This window comes from Acomys minous (genome assembly GCF_964271855.1).
Source record: "Acomys minous genome assembly, chromosome: 3".
In the NCBI taxonomy this organism is placed as follows: Eukaryota; Metazoa; Chordata; class Mammalia; order Rodentia; family Muridae; genus Acomys; species Acomys minous.
In genome coordinates this window covers 140,444,682-140,464,049 of record NC_140485.1, presented here as the reverse complement: position 1 = coordinate 140,464,049, position 19,368 = coordinate 140,444,682, and the positions used below count along the sequence as shown (strand labels likewise).

The 19,368-nt window shown below is 45.9% G+C and overlaps 1 protein-coding gene across 1 annotated transcript in view; it reads right to left on the bottom strand.

Annotated features, from left to right (window-relative positions):
- PACRG (parkin coregulated) overlaps positions 1-19,368 on the bottom strand; it is a 423,907-nt gene that overhangs the window by 169,874 nt on the left and 234,665 nt on the right. Inside the window, exon 4 of the mRNA XM_084777803.1 lies at positions 12,211-12,360. Coding sequence (XP_084633929.1) covers positions 12,211-12,360 — 150 coding nt within the window. The remainder of the gene's footprint in view (positions 1-12,210; positions 12,361-19,368) is intronic.

Below are 19,368 nucleotides of genomic sequence, written 5' to 3'. Positions count from 1 at the left end.
ACTGGTGAAGTTGATGTTCTCTTTCTTCTGGCTGAGCTCAACTTGAAACTCTACTGCATTTCTTCACAGTTTCACTTGCTAAGGATAAGTGTGGGGGTAGAAGCAGCACTCTGCCTCCCCAAAAGTCAATCATGAAAAATGGAGGTGTCCTGCCTGCAGGGTGAACTTCCTGGACAGGAGTGGAAGGTGAGGAATGCACAGAGCACGATGCTTATGGGGTAGTGTTCCTGCTGGTGAGGCTGACACCCACGGCTAGGCCTGCCTTGTTGTGGGTATCCGCATGGCTGCGGGGGCCAGGGGTCTCTGAGAGAGCTGGCAAATGGCTAATGACTACACAGCAGCATAGACTCTCTGTCCGAGGACTTTTAGGAAAGTTTGCTCTGTTGGCTCTTAGCAAGGCCTCAACAAGCGGGTGTGCGTGCATCCCTGTGTGATTGCGTGTTTAATGTAGCAGAAGGCCATGTATTATGTGGTCCTTTCTTCTATGCCTCCCTCAAAAGCCTTTGGTGAAAAAACCACATGACTCTCTGATACTACTGGAAATAGCCTGCTGGGTGTAAGGACACCAACCTCAGGGCACAAACAAGCTCTGAGGCTTTCAGTGGCCTGACACCACAGCCTTTGTTCTCACGTCACTGTTGCTCAGGGTCCTATAGAGAGCCCTTCAGAACTTTCGGCTGTCCATCACAAAATAAAGAGCATTACTGTATCTGAAGGGGCAAGGATGAAGGTTCTCTAACGACATGCAGACACTCCTCCATCCTGCTAGCAGACTGCTGAAACTGTCTCCAAGATGTTGGAGTTTCTCCAGGAACCTTGTGCTGGGAAAAGGAAAACACTGGGTCCTGGTGCAGGCAGAGGAGGGGCTTGTGTCCCAGGAAGAGATATCCACTCTCTCAGACAGAATACCTTGAAGCAGTCCCTGGGGCTGGGATGATGATGATGGGCGGGGCCACACCTCGTCCAGCGTGGCTGCTTACTTATGAGCACTGCTTTCTCTATATTTAAGTCTAAAGGTCACTTTGGGACCTTGAAGATGGACTACTGTGTGGGTGTGTCACAGACACGCTTTGGTCCTTTTCCCGACAGGATTACATTAGATATGTTTCTGCTTTGAGTGGTGTGTGTGTGTGTGTGTGTGTGTGTGTGTGTGTGTGTGTGTGTGTGTGTGTGTGTGTTTATGCATGCATGTGGACTGGATGTCTTCCTCAGTCACTGTCCATTTTATATATGAGAACCAGGAACTTATCTTTCAGGTGAGGTTGTCTGGTGGCTGAGCTCCAGGGATCTGTTGGTCTCAGTTGCACCTCCGCAGTGCTAGCATTAGACGTAGGACACTATATCTAATAGCATGGACCTTAGAGAGCTATGCCTTGCTGCTTTGTGGGTGCTGGCATTCTGAACTCAAGTCTTTACAGCAGGCACCTTGCTGACTAAGCCATCTCTGGGCTGGGCCCCTTCACTATTATTTATCTGTTTGTCCAGTTGAGGGTGGGGTGGCTGAGCTGAGCTTCTTGGAGCTGCCAGTCCCCAGGCTCTGACCCTAATAATTCTCTGAATCTGTCCCATACTTTTTGCAAGAAGCTTTAAAAGACAAAGTAGTTTCATTGTTTCTAAAGAGAATGACATCTCAGTCATTTGCTGAAGTTTATAATATGCAAACACAAAAAAATACTGTAATTGAAGTATTTCTGCAAGGACAACTACAAACTTTCCTAAATACTTTGTGTATATAAATAAATATCCAAATTGCCTTCAGGTCAAAACAAAGCTTAAAATAGAGAATCACTGAACAATAATGACCCAATTACATCCTTGTTTTCTAAAAAAAAGAAAAAATTAATATTGTATCATTAAATAGCTTTTCAGCTTGTGATCAAGATAATTTAAAGACTCAAGAAATGAATTGTAAGATAAGTTGTAGGGGCAGAAGAGGCACAATTGGAATTGGTTTGCCAAAATTTAAGTGCAAGGTCATTGAGTGAGTAAGAGAGATTGTTTTCCATTGTACGGCCACCTCCACTCGGATATAAATAGGTTCACAAAGAGCTGATAGAAAAGTAATGTATTTAAGAGGGGGGTGGACTGACCTTGGAGGGCAAGGGCTGGAGCAGGCTCACGTGACCCCTCTCCCATCCCCCCACCCCGTGTTTTTTTCCCCTTTGTTATTTGTTCATTAATTCAAGAAGTCCATGGACTTAGGAAGCAGGCAAGGAAGGAAATCTCAGTAGGTTTCCCGTTCCTTTTAGGGAAAGTGCCCATTCTGTTTTTCAACTCCACCTTCACTGCCGGTCAAGCCTATGCTGAGCTAATTCTATTCCGTTCTGTCCAAATGAAAACATACAGAATTTTAAAAGGAAAGACAATAAAGACAGGAAGCTGTTGTTAGCCTAAGTGTACAATCTTTCCTATGGGATCTTGCTTGCCTAAAACCCGTCCCTGGCACCCCCAACCAAAACAGAAAGTGTGGCATTGGGCAGGGATGGGGTTTGGACCTTCAGGGCCAAGGCCAGGTTGGGGTAGGTGGGTAGGCGCTCTAGTTCAGATCCAGTGTGCCACAGCACAGAACTGCTGGCAGTGGCATCTTTGCGCTCTGCTCTGAATCCCACATGGGACTTGGTCTCTCTCCAGGGTCCATGGTGGTGTTCCAGGGAGTTGGCAACAGAAATTCCTCAGGAGAGAAAGCACGGGGCGGGGCGCTCTGAACAAGCAGTGCTGGAAGCACCGCCTGCTCTTGTAGGATCAACAGTGCATGGGATCAAGAGTCAACTTAACTTACTTGTGTTAGGGATTTTTCACTGCGCAAGGATTCCTAGAAGGGCCTGCAGACCACGAGGAACCTGAGCGCCTGCTGGGAAGGCTCTATATGAAGAGAGAATATGGAGGCCACTGGGGGCCAGGGGCTCTGCAGCAGCAGCAATGGGTTACTTAGAGGTCCTTAAGGAGAGCTGCACCCACAGCGGGAAGGAAACACTTGCCCGCCTCTTGGAGGGTTCCTCCCCCCCCCCCCCACCTCCTCCTCCTCTCCTCCTCTCCTCCTCCCCCTCCTCCTCTTCTTCCTCCTCCTCCTCTGCTTCCCAACTGGGCAGCACCCTGGCCCAGAGCTCATGGTCACACTTACAGGGTGAGCCAGCGGGTAGAGGTGAAGAGATCATCCTAAGAACCAGGAAACAGAGGTGAGTCTCACCTCACCCCATTTCTCAGGTGAGCCTTCAGCCAGAAGCCAGACCAAGCTGAGCCAGGGGAGAGGACTGAAGAGTGAGAGCCGAGATCAGAGTCTGCAGGATTCTCTTGGCTCCTGACTGATTCCATCCCCACAGATCTTAGGAAGCAAACACGCTGGACCCTCCTGCAGTCCTTTTAGCAGCTGGGGACTGGCGTGGGCTGAGCAATGCTTACACTCTGCATCCTTCCTCCACCCCCGACTTGCTTTAATTATACCACGAGTAGTGATGATTCCCCATAACAATCACATTTGGTGACATTCTTATTTTCTCTGCAATATCTACCAAGAGCAATTTGCATATCAAGCAAAATGAGGAAGATCCTTTAACTATCAGCAAATCTACAAGTGAAAAGTACAGATTATGAAGCAAGGGGATCATAAAAGCTTTGGGAATCCTGATTTGCTTTCTTGGTCAGGTTAAATACAACTTTGTGGTGCACCAATAGAAGGCAGCACAGTTTCCTCTGAGTGAGGGGAACTCATCCAGGGCCTGTTTCAGTCTTTAAAGCACACTGCGCAGGTCTCTGCAGGCATACCTTAGCTGAGCTGGTGGAAACTGGTACAGGGTGTGCTCCCAGCCTGCAGGGAGTGTGGCACAGGTCAAGGCCTGAGAACCACTTACAATCCAGGAATTCTGTTGGTGGGTCTTGGCTGGGGGACTTTTGAGGGGAAGATGAAGATAAAGTATGGTTCAAATATGTCTTTGCTCATTAAGTTAAGAAGGCAGTAGGCTTTTGACTCTCTCTTCTACTGGGCTTTGTGAGGACCCGAGAGACAGGAGCCACAGCTGGGCTGTAGTCAGCTGGCAGAGTGGTTACTTAGCACGCACAGGGCCCTGGGTTTGAGGGCCAGCTCAGCATAAACTGGGCATGGTGGCTTGTCCCTGTAATCCTAACAATAAGGATGGAGAGGCAAGAGGACCAGAAAGAAGTCCAGGGTTATCTCTGGATATGTAGCAAATCTGAGGAAAGCCTGGACTACACAAAAGCACGGGGTGGGGCGCACTGAACAAGCAGTACTAGAAGCACCGCCTGCTCTTGTAGGATCAACAGTGCATAGGATCAAGAGTCAACTTTAAAAAAATTAAATAAATAAAAAGAAAGAAATAGGACTTCTACCCAGGGTACAGATAGGGGATATAGAGGTGTCACCGATGCAGCAGAGGGGACCTGACGCTTGGTTTTGGATTTAGAGGATAGTAGGCTTATGTCATGAAGGCCTTAAGGCTGGACAGCGGGCGAATCATTCAAGGCTAGAAAGCCCCATTTCAAAGCACACAGGCCATCCCAACAGCATGCAGTGTGCACTGGAGTGGTCCTGTCATGCCATGTGTCATGGCCTGTCACTGCTGTTTTGGAACTTGTGAGTGAGACTTTCCTGTGGAAGCTGTTTCAGCTGAGTCAAACTGGCCATGGGTCTGGAGATGAGACAAAGCATGCTCGGGCCACAGATCCAGCTGCAGTTTGATATGCCTGTCAGTGTGGTTTTGTAACAGAGCCGCTAGTGTTTTGTGAGTGGCCCCACCCTCCCACCTGTGCTCTGCATTCTGTACGCTGGAGAAGTCTCACCTAATGGTTACCACTCTGTAGAGCTCCGGAGCCCAGACTCTCTGCCGACAACCTTCATGTGACATGAGAGCTCACACCAGTCATTAGTCATTAGCTCTCTTTAAAGAAAACACATGCTGAGGTCCATTACAATCTTCCTGCCAGAGTGGAAAAGGGTGTGTGTTCCTGAGTGTGTGTGTGTGTGTGCCTGGGTGTGTGTGTGTGTGTGTGTGTGTGTGCCTGGGTGTGTGTGTGTGTGCCTGGGGTGTGTGTGTAAGTTCCTGGGCATGTATGTGTGTGTGCCTGGGGTGTGTGTGTGTGTGCCTGGGTGTGTATGTGTGTGTGCCTGGTGTGTGTGTGTGTGTGTGTGTGTGTGTGTGTGTGTGTGTGTGTGTGTGTGCCTGGGGTGGTGGGGGGTAGGGAGGGAGAGGAGTGGGCTCAGCAGCCACCTTCTTGACTGCAGTTGTGCAAACTCTTCCCCCTCTTTGTGCCTGCGAGTTTCCCAGGACAGAGCTGCGGGGAGGATAGCCCCTCCACGACGAGATGCCAGCCTGCAAATGAACAGATTCGTTCACCAACACCTCTTATTTCTAGACTATTAGCTACCGTGTTGGTGAGGAGCCTGGGCCTGGGTTCAACAGCAGGGATGATATAGTCACTACACATAAGTGAGGAATGACACGGGCACAGTGACAGGGAAAGATGTTCGGGAGAAACTGCGCATGTGAAAGCTGTGTGTAACCTCAAAGCCATGCCTTCCTTACAGGATGTTGGGGTTTCAACAGTCCATCAGGACAAGTGATTCTTGCTGAACCTGGTCTGGCCTATGATTAAATATTTCAGTCCTCTGGCGTGACTTGAGTCTAAGGGGAGAGCTAAAACTACCATTAGGGTGGGGACAATTTTGTCCATGTTGGCTTATTTGCACAACAGGGATTATTAACATCAATAAAAGACATTCTGCATCACACTTGAGCTGTTGGCAGATAACACGTGTAATAATTCTTGAATTTATTTTGCATTGAATCACTTTACAAAATATACTAATTCTAATGGAGTATACATAATACCCTTGGAGGAATTACATAAAGCCATATGTCTATAGTTTTTCTGCACAATCCTCTGAAGCAAGCAGCTCAGACATCTAACGTTTACCACCACTTATGTTCAGATCTGCGACAGATACACTGCACACTTAATTCCAGCCGAGAGTCACATGTAGCAAACAGCTTCCTAAGAGTTCTCTGCAGGTTTGTAAATGTCTTTAATACTAACAACACGCTGTCTAGATGAAGGAAACTGAGGCACACAGTACTTGTGTAACTGCTTTTCCTTCGGATGTGATAAACAGGATTAAAGCACAGAAACTCGAGTGCCAGAGCCTTCAGCTCTCAGAACAGCGAGTGGCTGCTACCCGTGCCTATTTCTTGTTTCCCCACACATTATTTGATCTGGCCAACGCATCCTCACTTCCTGTGTAGCAGCTAAACTCCACCTACGGCTTTAATTCTCTTTTAGGCATCCAGGTACCTGGGCCTCTTGCCCAGCTGGTTCAGACAGAGAGACCTCTGTGGGCAATGCAGTCCTAACTTTCCAATGGAGTCCCTGGCAGGCTGGGGACAGCAGTGCCCTGGGCATCTCTGGGGTCCCCAGGGCAGCTCTCAGAGCTATGGAAAGTGTTTGCTTCCTCTCTGGTTCTCAGTCAACAGCCATTCTCTCTGCTCAAAGTGAGGCTCCTCGCCTTTGACCAAACACAGCCTCCCCACAGGAAAGCGACAGGAGTGCTGTCCTTGAAAAGAAGCCCTCACCTATCAGGCCATTCTCTGTAGCTACGTCACTTATGTCACTGTGGCACAGCAACACACCAGCCCTCAGCGTGCTTGTCAAAGATGAGATTTTGTTGAGTGTGGTGGACAGGCTTGCAACCCTAATGCTGGGAAGCCAAGGCAGGAGGATTCTAAATTCCAGCCAGATTGGGCTGTTGAGCTGTCCAGCCTGTCTCAAGTACAAAAGAAAAACAAAGATGGAGTCTGCTCTCCACCATAGTGTGGGGACCATCTGCAATGAACTAAAGAGTCCTCCCAGCCATGGCTGTCACTTGGCCACACCCAGCTGGTCATAGAATGCAAACAGTGTGCTTCTCTGAAGCACACACAGTTCAGAGATCTTCAGATCAACTCACAACACCTTCCAGATCCCCCCTCCCCCACAGGATTTTCTTTAGACCCAAGTTTTAATCTGTGTGAGAGAAGTACTTCGGCTAGATACACGTATGGTATCTAACATTGAGACGTGGTGGGAGGGGCCAGTTCTAATAACCTCCCATGTGAACTCAGGACCAGTCAATGCTTGCAGAGTTAATAAGAATAATGCTTTCCAAGAAACTTTGAAGCAAAGTCCCAAAACGTAAGTTACAGATTAAAAACAGGCCAGAACTTCACAGGGGATAGACCTTAATTCCAAACTAAAGTCAAATTTCCCATGAGAGAAATAACATTACATACAAAAAATTACACTTATTTTCGGATTAAAAAAAAAAAACTAGTACCCAAAAGCTCACCAGCATTTTAAAGGCCACAAGGCCATACAACTCTCAGGGCCATATGACTTGCAGGGCCACATGTCTCACAGGACCACACAACTCACAGGACCACATGACTCACAGGACCACATGACTCATAGGGCCACAGGATTCACAGGGCCATAGGACTCACAGGGCCACACAACTCACAGGGCTACACAACTCACAGGGCCACACAACTCACAGGACCACGGGACTCATAGGACCACGGGACTCATAGGAACACACAACTCACAGGACCACATGACTCTTAGGGCCACATGACTCGTAGGGCCACAGGATTCACAGGGCCACACAACTCACAGGGCCACACAACTCACAGGGCCACGGGATCGTAGGACTGCAGAACTACTGCTGCCCTGAGGAACCACGGATGCCACATGTGGTTCTGCTGTCAGAGCCTACAGTTTAGCTACGAAAGAGTTCATGGCATTTATTGGCTCACACTCCTCAAATGTAATACACCACATCATTAATTTTGTGGCTTCGTCTGGTAAAGCAATAAATGGAACATTCTTATTGTCTTAATTTTCTGTAACCTTTAATAACATTTGTAACGGAGCGTAGGAGAGATGAAACTTCTGTTGGCTGTATGACAAATGCATCTTATGAATAGTTTATAGAAATTGCTCTTTCTCTCACCCCAATGTGGTTCCTGGAAAAACCAACATATTTCAGACATTTTAAGTTCATTGTTTGAGTGTGGAGAAGTGAGCTGCAGTAAATGGCTGTGGTACCCTGAGCACACCTAATCTTATTTGGCCATGAATATAAGCATGGTTGGGCCTTGTTAGTACTTGAGTAGAAGAAATGAGCCCTAAATATAAGTACTAGCTTGGATCTTCCATCGAAGGTCCTGATCGAGGCTTGTTTCCTCTGTCTGACACGGGCTTATCTTTTTAAAAGATGGCATTACCCCAAGCACCACTCACACACAAGGCTTAAACATTTTGCAAGGAGAGGATGGATTTGCAAACAGTTTATCCCTTAAGTTACACAAACAACTCATCTACCATCTAGTCATCAGAAATAAGATGGAGCTTGCAAAGCAAAGATCTTGACATGGCTGGTGAGTCCAGGAGCCTGCATCTTACAGAGGATGGAAGTCCAGGAGCCTGCATCTTACAGAGGATGGAAGTCCAGGAGCCTGCATCTTACAGAGGATGGAAGTCCAGGAGCCTGCATCTTACAGAGGATGGAAGTCCAGGAGCCTGCATCTTACAGAGGATGGAAGTCCAGGAGCCTGCATCTTACAGAGGATGGAAGTTTCACACTGGCAGCTACTCAGTGGGAACCATATTACATTTCTGTCATTACGTTTTATGTTATATTTTATCACACATTTGTAACGCATGTATATAACAATGGCTATTTTACTTTACCATGAGGCTGTGAAGTCATCGTCTCTAATGCTCACATCAACTCTCGCTGCTCTTACAGTGAAGTGTCCCTCAAAGGCTTGTGCACTAAAGGGTTCGTCCCTAGCTGGTGGCGCTAATTCAGTGGGTGTGGGGTGGGTGTGGGGTGGGTGTGGGGGTGGGGAATGTCTGGGAATTTCAGCGGGTGAGGCCTAGCTGAAGGAAGTAGCTCTCTGGGAGCTTGTCCTTGGTGGTGGTCGCATGTTTCCACTACCCACACTTACTACGTCTCTCCTGGGAGGTTGAGTACCCTCTGCTAGAGCAAGAGTGATGTTATAGGCCTGGCTAAGATGTAACACCTTAGAAGGATAGACATGGTACAAATTGATGCTTACTACGTTCCGCCATTTTCTCCCTGGCCTACTTCATTAATGATGGTTCCCTAGACCTGGAAGCCTGGATTCTCTCATTGTGGGCGAGTGCTAACAGGGTTGCCTGGGCCCTGACTATTCATTCCTCACTGCTTGCTTCAGAAAAAGTTCATTTAACGTTAAACCAGGAAAGGCATCATCAAATAGATCATATGGTAGAACTTAAACTAAATTGTGCTTCCCGGGGAAAGACAGAAGAATGGGGTTGTTACACTTGAAAGGACGTATTCTCTCATTCTTCCTATCATTTATATCTGGCCCCATTCTAAAAGGATTTTGTGGTAGGACTCAAAAGAAATATATTTGAATCTAAGTTTGACGAGGCATCGATTTACACAAAAGACAAGCATGGAATAGCAGAAGTCCAGAAACGAAATGGTCCTCAAATGCCTTGGGCCCTAGTTTAAAAATTTCTCCCTAGTGCTATTGCCGAAAATCTCTGACATATTTTAATGACAAATAATGACATACTATGAGAGATACCTGCTTAAATTAAATAAGAATTATGGGTCTGGATACAGGTAGACATCTACAATCATGAGGTGGGATTTTTAATAAAAAAAAAAAACTACAGCTCAGAAAGAAACATTTGCCTAGTGCAAAATACAAATACAACTGGAAATCCTGGAGTGAATTCTTGCAGGCCTGGATTCAATGTTACAGGGCCCCTTCCGGGGTCATGGAACCCCTTTAAAGAAGAGTGTTCCACTGTTAGGCCATAATGATCTAATTTAATAACAGGCTCCTTAGAACGTAGTGAACCTATGTTGTCACTGGCATTGTGGTGACAGGTTTCTAAGAAAAGGAGAAAATGAAGCCGAAGATAGTATTTTCCCTCTTAAATGTCAAAGGAATGTTTGGCAGAAAAGCAATTTGAACACGGAATTTCTGATGTGTGCATTGGGAAATATTCCACAAGTGTTGATTGTGCTTGAAACCGATGGTGGCACAGACCGAGTATGAGTTCCCCACAGTGAGCTTGCCCATATCCCAACAGACAAGCAGCCTTGCCCTTCATTAGGCAGACGGGCACCTGCTAGTTACAGAGTTAGAGAAGCTGTACCAAGGAGGAAACAACAAGGAAACAGTGGCTTTGTTTCATAGCCCAGAACCCCCAGGAGGACTGCCTGTGGTGCCTGAGTCAGGCCTGCCTCCCAAATTTGGTACCCAAGGTTTTGGTTGTCTCTTGGGCTTCTCCAGTTGCCTTGATTCATACGGGGACACAAAACACCACTTAGACTTAAGTTGCAGGCTTTACCACATAACAAGAGCATGTCGCACTGTGGTCTTATCTATGCCTCCTTGCTTAAGCAAGATAGAAGCTCTGTGCGCTGGCCCAATCTCCGTGCCTGTCAAATTCAGAAACAAATGTTTGTAAGGGAGGAAGCTGGAGGGAAGCAAGCTTCAGAATAAAGCTACGGGAATGCTAGCAGTGAGCGTTCTGTAGGTTTGTGTGAGCATTGCTGAGAGAGCATTGGTGAAACGCAGGCTTCGCAAGGTTAACCCGGAGTGTGTGAGTAGCTGCTGTCTACTTGTTCCATTTCTTTATCTCAGCCGGTCCTTCCCCACCTCTCACAGATCCAGGTCATCTCCCTTCCTCCTCTCTCTCACGGCCACATCCAATCTACCTATCTTGTGAGCCTTAATCTCTCCCTCTCCACCTTCCTCATGTCCACATCAATGCCCCCCCCCCATCCCGCACCCCTCGGATCTCTACTTCTGTCTCTTGCTCCTTCAGGTTGAGCTAGGATATACATATAGGAACTTTACAGTGTCCTGATGAGCCACAACTGAATCACATGCATGCTCAGTCTTTCTGTAAATGCACAGGTATGTGATGCTACCATATGGCAAAAATATGTATTAGGAATAAATACTGTTTATAAGTAATTTTTTATAATATATAAATACTATTATCAAAACAGATGGTTAGACAATATGAAACTAAATTACTAAAGCACAGTCTTTAGTTTCCCCATACAGTATTATCTTGCTCAAGTGTCTGTGCACTCTTCTCTTCTTGAGATGCTTTGAGATGGACTACAGACATAAAATTAGGCCTAGAGTCTAAAGATGGCCAAAGAGCAGAGAATTGCACAATGCCAGGAATAATGTCTACAGGATGCAGACTCAGTAACAATCAGTGTTTACATCAAAGACGGTGACTCTGAATGCCGGGCTTGTCTGTGGCAGGGGGACGCCATACACTTCTGTTTGATATGTTTTTCCTGTCTGTACAATGAGCAGATTGTGTTGAAAATTTTTCATGCTACATCCACTCAAATACCAACTTCTTTACATGGCAGTCAGAAACTAGCTTCAAATGTTGGCTTCTCTCCATGGACGTGAGAAGTATGGAACTTCGAAGTTAGCAACAAAAGGAAAATGAGATTCATGTACTTTTCACAGTAAATTGGACTGCCAGGGAGCCAACCCATACTCACGGCTAATGATCACCAAAGACTTGCCGCAGATCTGTGCAGGGTAAACATCCATCCTTCCCAAACACAGTGAGGATTAGTTTTTCAAGAGATAAATCAACCATCATATCTATTTTAATCAATACTTACCATCCCAAGTTACTGAAAATGGTTAAGGGCAAATTACTAAATAGTAGTAGTAAAAAGCAGAAAAATATCATTTTTTTTTTTACTGTTTCCTCAAGATGAAAGATCAGATGCTAAAGATCCCCAAACTGGTTACCACATCTGAATAGTGTGTAAGCACTCACCTTCATCACTTTATAAATAGTGGGATATAAAACTTTACAGGGAGGATCAAAACCTTCTAATGCATCAAGAACTATTAAAAATAACTACACAGTTTAGTTACTGGAAACACACAGGCGCATTTCCCTGCTCCTCGATTGAGTGAGTGGGCCGTACTCATGAGTAGTAGTGGGAGGAGGAGGAATAAAAATTTCTGACTTTGTTGTCTCCAGGGGGGGGGGGTTGGGAGGCTGTGGGGCGATGCATTTTAGATCTCCGGGTTGAAGGGGGACAGTCCCAAACAGGCTGCACCTATGTTTTGCAGCTTAGAAGGCGTGTTGGCTTCTGGGGTCACTCACCATTCATGTTCTTGAAGATGTTCAGGATTGGCAGAATCTGACGGTAGTAGGGCACCAGGGCTTCGCCCACCATCTCAGCCGACACAACCAGATGCTGGAGGACTTTGAGCGTGACACAGATGACCTGCCTGTTCCGGAGGTTCAAGGCATCTATGTGGTAGAGAAACGGACAAGGAGAAAATAGCATGTGTGAATTCTACGAAGCTAAGGTGGAGCCGTCTCGTGGATGCATCTAATTAGAGTGTGTGCTACTGGGGACCAAGGCAGGGGCTTATTGTGTCACTACAGCTCTGAGGAGGCAGCGCAGCCCCCTGCTGAGAATCACACGTGAGTGGTTACTGTTCATCCTCATCCTTGCAGCTGGTGTGGCCTCCTCACAAAACCTGAGAACACTTCTCCTCTTATATCTTCTTTGTTTTCTTCCTCATGCACTTCCTTTTTTTTTTTAAGACAGGTTTTTCTCTGTCTTTCTTGGAACTCCATCTGTAGACCCGGCTGGTTTCCAACTCAGAGAGATCCACCTGCCTCTGCGTCCACAGTGGTGGGATTAAAGGTGTGTGCTGCCATGTTTGGCTTCTGCTCATGTTTCCATACGGAAAAGAGGCTGGCAGTCTGCAGAGGGAGGGAGGCCTGGTGGCATAGAGCGTCACCCAGTGCCGTTGGCATACAGGACTATACAGGCTACCAATAGATAAGCTTTTGTGCATTATCTCTTTAAGTCAAGAATCCCCACTCTTAGCTGGGCTTGGTGGTGCACGCCTAAAATTCCAGCACTCAGGGAGGTGGAGGCAGGCAGGTCTCTGTGAGTTTGAGGCCAGCCTGGTCTACAAAGTGAGTCCAGGACAGCCAAGGCTACACAGAGAAACTCTGTCTTGAAAAACAAAAACAGAAACAAAACAAAACAAAAAGAATCCTCACTATTATCTTTCTCCCCATCTCCTTCTCTCTGTGTGTCTACGCATGTGTGGAGGTCAGAGGTCAACATCAAGTGTCTTCTTCATTTGATTTCTACCTTATTTTTTTGAGGCAGGGTCACTCACAGACTGGCTGGGCAGCAAGTCCCAGGAATTCTCCATTGATGGGATTATAGGCATACACTGTCTTGCCTAGCTTTCTATGTGCCTGGCTGGGGATGCGAACTCATGCCCTCATACTTGTGTGAGAAGCAGTTTACCAAGTGGGCCGACTCCTCGGCCCTGATCTCCGCTATTCCCAAAGCTATTACCATGAAACAACCTCTATCTTGATATATGGATCATCCACACAGTGTGCGTGTGGAGAAACTATAGATTGGTTACCAACACAGGCAGTATTTTTGGTAGAGGAGAACATAAAATGGCTGTTTGTAGACTCTTAAGAAGGCAGGAAGGAAATGTAGAAAGTATAAGATTCCATTAGAAGGAGTCAGCCATAATAAAGTGGGGTCAAAGGACACATACAAGCCTAAAGAAGAGTTCTGAGCGCAAAGCAGCAAGCTTCTGCAGAGAAAGGACAAAAGGCAGTTAGTTAAAGTTACCCGGGGATCCACTCCGCAGGGATGAGAGGCAGCCTGTGGATCCAGGGGGGCATCAGGACATCAGTGTGTGAACATGGCCAGCTCATTGACACTTTGTTGGCCCTGGTTTCTGTAATCACAGCAGCCAAGGTGGCTGCATTAAAGTGATTGAAGTGAAGAGCTACACAAAAGCATCTGTTATAGAAGGCCTGAGGGTCGATAGGACGAGGAGCCCCTGACTACTCTAAAATACAAACCAAAACCTCTTGTTTCTCACATGTCTCACCTCCTAACGAAAAAGGAGCGACTAGGTCCTTAAAGCAAGGGATACAAGCCACCAAGCTATCAGTAGGTCAGGACACCTCGGAGACGCCTCACACTATTCTTGAGTTTCTTCTCATGTTTCCAACAGCCCCGGTCTTGCAAACATATCACACTCAGTCTGTATCCAAGACAAATTTACTTCTATGAACTTTCTTTTTATTCTATAATGTGGCCTGACTGGTCCCCTGTTACTCAAGGTCAGACTTGTTTTTCATCTCTCCTACTCCCTATGTTGAAAAGTTGGAAAGCTGGGGTGCCCTTGAATTTAAGTCTTGTGCTCGATTGTCCCTTCTTCCTCTGGTCTTGAGTCTCTGTTTCTGCTTTCTCGCCTCTGATTTTCACCCACATCTTATTTCCTCTGATCCTGGGTCTCTATCCTCAGCTTCCCTTTTCTGGTTCTGTGTTTCCATCCTCAAATTTTCTTAGGCCCTGGTTCTCCATCTTCCCCTTCTCTGCCCTGGTTGGTCCTGGGTCTCCATCCTCCCCTTGTCTGCCCTGGTTGGTCCTGGGTCTCCATCCTCCCCTTGTCTGCCCTGGTTGGTCCTGGGTCACCATCCTCCCCTTCTCTGTCCTGATTGGTCCTGGGTCTCCATCCTCCCCTTTTCTGTCCTGGTTGGTTCTATGTCACCATCCTCCCCTTCTCTGTCCTGGTTGGTCCTATGTCACCATCCTCCCCTTCTCTGTCCTGGTTGGTCCTATGTCACCATCCTCCCCTTCTCTGTCCTGGTTGGTCCTATGTCACCATCCTCCCCTTCTCTGTCCTGGTTGGTCCTATGTCACCATCCTCCCCTTCTCTGTCCTGGTTGGTCCTGGGCCACCATTCTTATTTCTTTTCTCCCTCTTTCCCTTCCCACTCTGCTGCTTTGGTTCTAGATTCTCGTTTGTACCTTCCTTTCTCTGGATCTTCATTCTCATCTCTCCTCCCCTGGTCCGGAGTCTCCATTTTCACTTGCTTGTATCCAACTACCTCCTCAAAGAGCTTAATGTTGCACTCTGCTTTATTCCCCTCAGAGTAAAGGACAACCCAGCCATATCCAGGAAGGCATTCAGGCTAAGTCTAAACTCAACACAGACCTCAGTAAAAAAAATTCCAAGAATTTAAGCCGTTTAGTGGTTTTGCAGATACTTTCTGTGGAAACACTGGGAAGTTTTTAAAAATAGAGTTGAGGAGAGCTTTATCTTCCTCAGCAACAGACTGGCAGTTGGAAAATGAACATACTTCAGAGCAGCCTCACAACCTGTGGTCCAGTCAAGGCTACATCCCTGGTTGGCTTGAAAGTAAACACGAATGTAACCAACAGAGATGCTCAGCCTGGACTCTGGGAGACCACCTAAATATAACTGCAGGGATTTGGTGGCATGACGGCCCATCATTATAGCTTTTACAACACTTCGCAGGCCACACTGACTCTTCTGAAAAACAACTAAAAATAGAATGCTGTAATTTCCTCTGCAAGCTGTGGTGATGGGACAGTCAGAAACAGCTTTGGAGTCCTGGTGGGAGGAGGCAGAGAGTGGAGCAGGCATTGTCAGCCCTTGAGGCTCTGTTTCTGGTCTTATCCAAACTACCATGCATTGAGCACATCTTTATGCCAGGAACTAAACCTAGCACTTTACACATCTTAGATTACTAACCCTCCTTCCTCAGTGTTTGCTGAGAGTATATAAGGCGCTCCTAATAATTTTAGCAGCTGAAAGATGGAAATGAACAAGACACAGATGCCAACATCCTTTTGAGGATTGCTACCTAGCATTGCATTGGAAACAGGCAGTAAGCACACACTACACATATGATGACAGTTCTAGGCAAGACAAGGGTATTAAGCAGCCAATCACAGGGCTACTCAGCCTTGTTTCAGGATGGAGAATTCTCCTACACACAAAGACACACCTGTGGGATCAATAGATGCTGTTTAGCCATGGAATTTCTCAGGCAGGAGAGTGCACTTAGAAACACAGAGCCCTCCCTGGGGAAAGGAGCATGCTCTAGCTGTGTAGATGACAGTGCACTGAAGCACTCCAGTCCTAGAGGGGTAGATTACCTGGTTTCATAACTGTGAATGTGTTTTTCCTGAGCACTTATTGGTAAGAAGCATGACTGTATAAGTGTGTACCCGTGGAGGATCTGGGGGGTCTCACCTTGCTGAAATAACCGGAAATAACCAGACCCTTGGGAGTCTGGGTTTCTGCCCTCTCTGTCCATTCTTCTCTCTCTCACATCACGTTCCTACAAGGGCCTCGCAGTCATGCATGACTACCCATTTTGTGAGTTTTGTTTTGATTTGCTTTTCAGGAAGATACAACAATAAAACACTTTAATGTCAAAGGCAAGGAACCATGGGAGCGGCCCTGAGGAGATGAATGTCTGAATGTGGTAGTTTTGGTGGCTGTGGTATCTCCTGGATGTGTTCTTCATTAGGTGTGCAACCTCAAGACTGCAATAAGACAGGCTTATGTGTGCCCATCTACACCCAGTGCCAGGGAGGACTTGCCCTGCACAGCATGCTGATGTTCCATATACATGTGAGTGACTGTACCTTCATCTTCCACTAGGGTTACATACATAGACACTGGGTCACTCTCTCAGCAGAATGAGGAACACAGCTACTCAGAAATAACTGCACCGCAACCTTGACCGAATTAGCATGAGTCTAATAAACATTTCAGAATATTACTGACAATGGCCAGTGGCCACAATGCCTGTTACTGGGAATGTCCCAAGAAAGGGAAAACAAAAAGAGTCTTCACAGTAACTGTGAGAGAGAACTCGGGTGTAGTATAAAAATGCCCTTCATTTCATTAAGAGGGTTTTCATTTATCTTTTTCTGTATATGTGTACATATATGTGGGCACATGTGTGCATGCAGATGCATGTGTACATATGTACATGTGTATGTAGGCGCCAGAGGTCAGTCTTGGGTGTTATTACTCATAAGTGGTCACTTGATGTCTTGAGACAGTATCTCTCATTGGTCTGGAGCTCACTGGGTGGGCTATGCTGCCTGGTGTGTGAGCCTCGGGGATACGCCTGCTTCCACCTCCCCAGTGCTGGGATTACTACTGTGCCAGCACACCTGACATTTTATATGGGCCTTAGGGATCAAGCTCAGGTCTTCAAGCTATTGCCACCCCAGCCCCAAGAGGGATTTATTTTTTTATACTGCCCATTTCCATTTCAGTTCATGTGTTTTTTGTTCTTCGTTCTTGAGGAATTGATTCATAACATCAAGTCAGAAGTCTTTTTGTTCTTATCTTCCCAATGGAATTAAAGAAATATGATTTGGGGGTGGGGAATAGGAATCAAAGCTCTTTTCCTTTGAAAAAGTGTGTTCACAGATATAAAGAGAGTATGGTTCTGGGGCCTAAAGAGACGTGTTTATCCTTCTGCAGCTGTTGTCAACTTGTAAGTGAGGACTTTGAACTCAAGATTTAAGGTTTTGAAAGGTCTAACACGAAGAGTCTACTGACATTATAGAACCTTTCTATTCAGGAAATTGGATTTCTATTGTACTGCTTACTGCCTTCAAGTATAATCAAAGCGATGGAGCTTACAGACATAGAGAAATTGCTGAAGAATAAGGGAAAATAATTTGAAGTCAAAGTGGTAAAATTTATTCATCTTAGATGGTTATAAGCCCCATGTACAATTTCCTTAGGCTTGAAATCCATTATTGCTGCGAATTTTGTGAAGTGAGAACATTTCCTACTATTAGGTATGATTTGCTGCTGCGGAATCAGAAAACATGGGAGCATTTCCAGAGCATCATCTTTGTTTAAAGTCGGAAACACCAAACAAAATGAAAGCCAAACATGAAGTCTAAAAATACCTTTCACTTGTGCCATAAATGCTAATGCCATTAAATACAAATAGCTGTCATAATCCAGTAAAAGAATCAAGTTGAGATGGTCTAAAAATATGAGCAGATAATACAGAGGTTAATATATACAAATGAACAGTTAATATTCTAGACTGTTCAAATGTATTGGTAATCAAAATAAGTTTGAAATAGGTATTGAAATATTGTCACTTAGATCAGGAGCAAGTTGAGAAAAGAGAAACTTCACAGATGCTGTGGCAAAGATAGGGGCAGCTTTTCTGTAGGGCAGCAGTTCTCCCCAGAGCCATACAAATGCTTGTGCTAGGCAGCCCAGCAACTCACCCCTAAGGGCCTTTAGCCTAAGAAAAAAGGTGTGTGTCCAATTACGAAAGGAGGCTAAAACCAGTATTGCTTATGACTGGAAACAAGCAAAGCATTCCAAGCCCACCAGGCAGTTAAAGGAGAAGACAGCGTGCCTACAGGGCACAAAATTATTTTAGTACATTTATTTGGTTAGTTATGTTAATTTCTCTATTGTTTTGAATGATTAACGTAATTTAGCACTTGGTGAAAGTGGACTTTCTTTATATTAAATATTTTCTTTTTCTTATAAATGATTCTATTTGTTTGAGCGGATGAAAGCATCAGTTGCAGGACCGCTCTCATAGTCACCAGTACACTCGATGTTATACTCACAAGGCCATAGATGGTTGTAGTGGCTGGGAAGTTGAGCGTGAGCTTCTGTGGAAAGTGTCACCACTGGCAATGCATAGTTCCTCACCTCTGTGCCTAGATGTCTACTCGGTTCACCTTGAAGGAATGGATGCCATATGATGCTGTCGTAGTCAGGACTTCTATTGTGAAGAGACACTATGACCATGGCAACACTTATAAAGTGACTGGGGCTGCTTTACAGTCCAGACGGTGAGGAACATGGCCATAAGCAGGCAGACATGGTGCTGGAGAGGTAGGCAAGAGTTCTACATCTGGATTGGCATGCAGGCGAGTGACACCGGGAGTGGCTAAGCAACTTAAACTTCAAAGCCCATCTCTAATGACACACACTTCCTCCAACAGGGCCATACCACCCAATAGTGTCACTCCCTATGGCCCATGGGGACATTTTTATTCAAATCACCACACACCAAAGGAAGGAGTTAGCTTTGCTAATGTTTTCAGAGTGAAAACAAATGATAACTTTTTTTTTTAATCAAGTGCACTTTGCTGCTAAGAAGCACTGGTACATTCCCTACTCTGGTTGAGAAAGGGTCACTAAATTCGCCACAGCTTTTAGATGGTGGAAGTCATAACAGGCCTTATGCAAAGCAGGGAATTCATGGATGTGCATAGAAGGTAAGTGGACAGATCAGTTTCCAAGATATAGGTGTCCAATTCTTCCCCAAGAAGGACAGGAAAAGCACACACTTCTAAGCCTGATGGCAACTTCTGGTACAATTTTAGGGGAGATTATTTGGGCTAGCAATTTGGATCACCTAGGAAGACAGCGGTGGTTATTAGTGA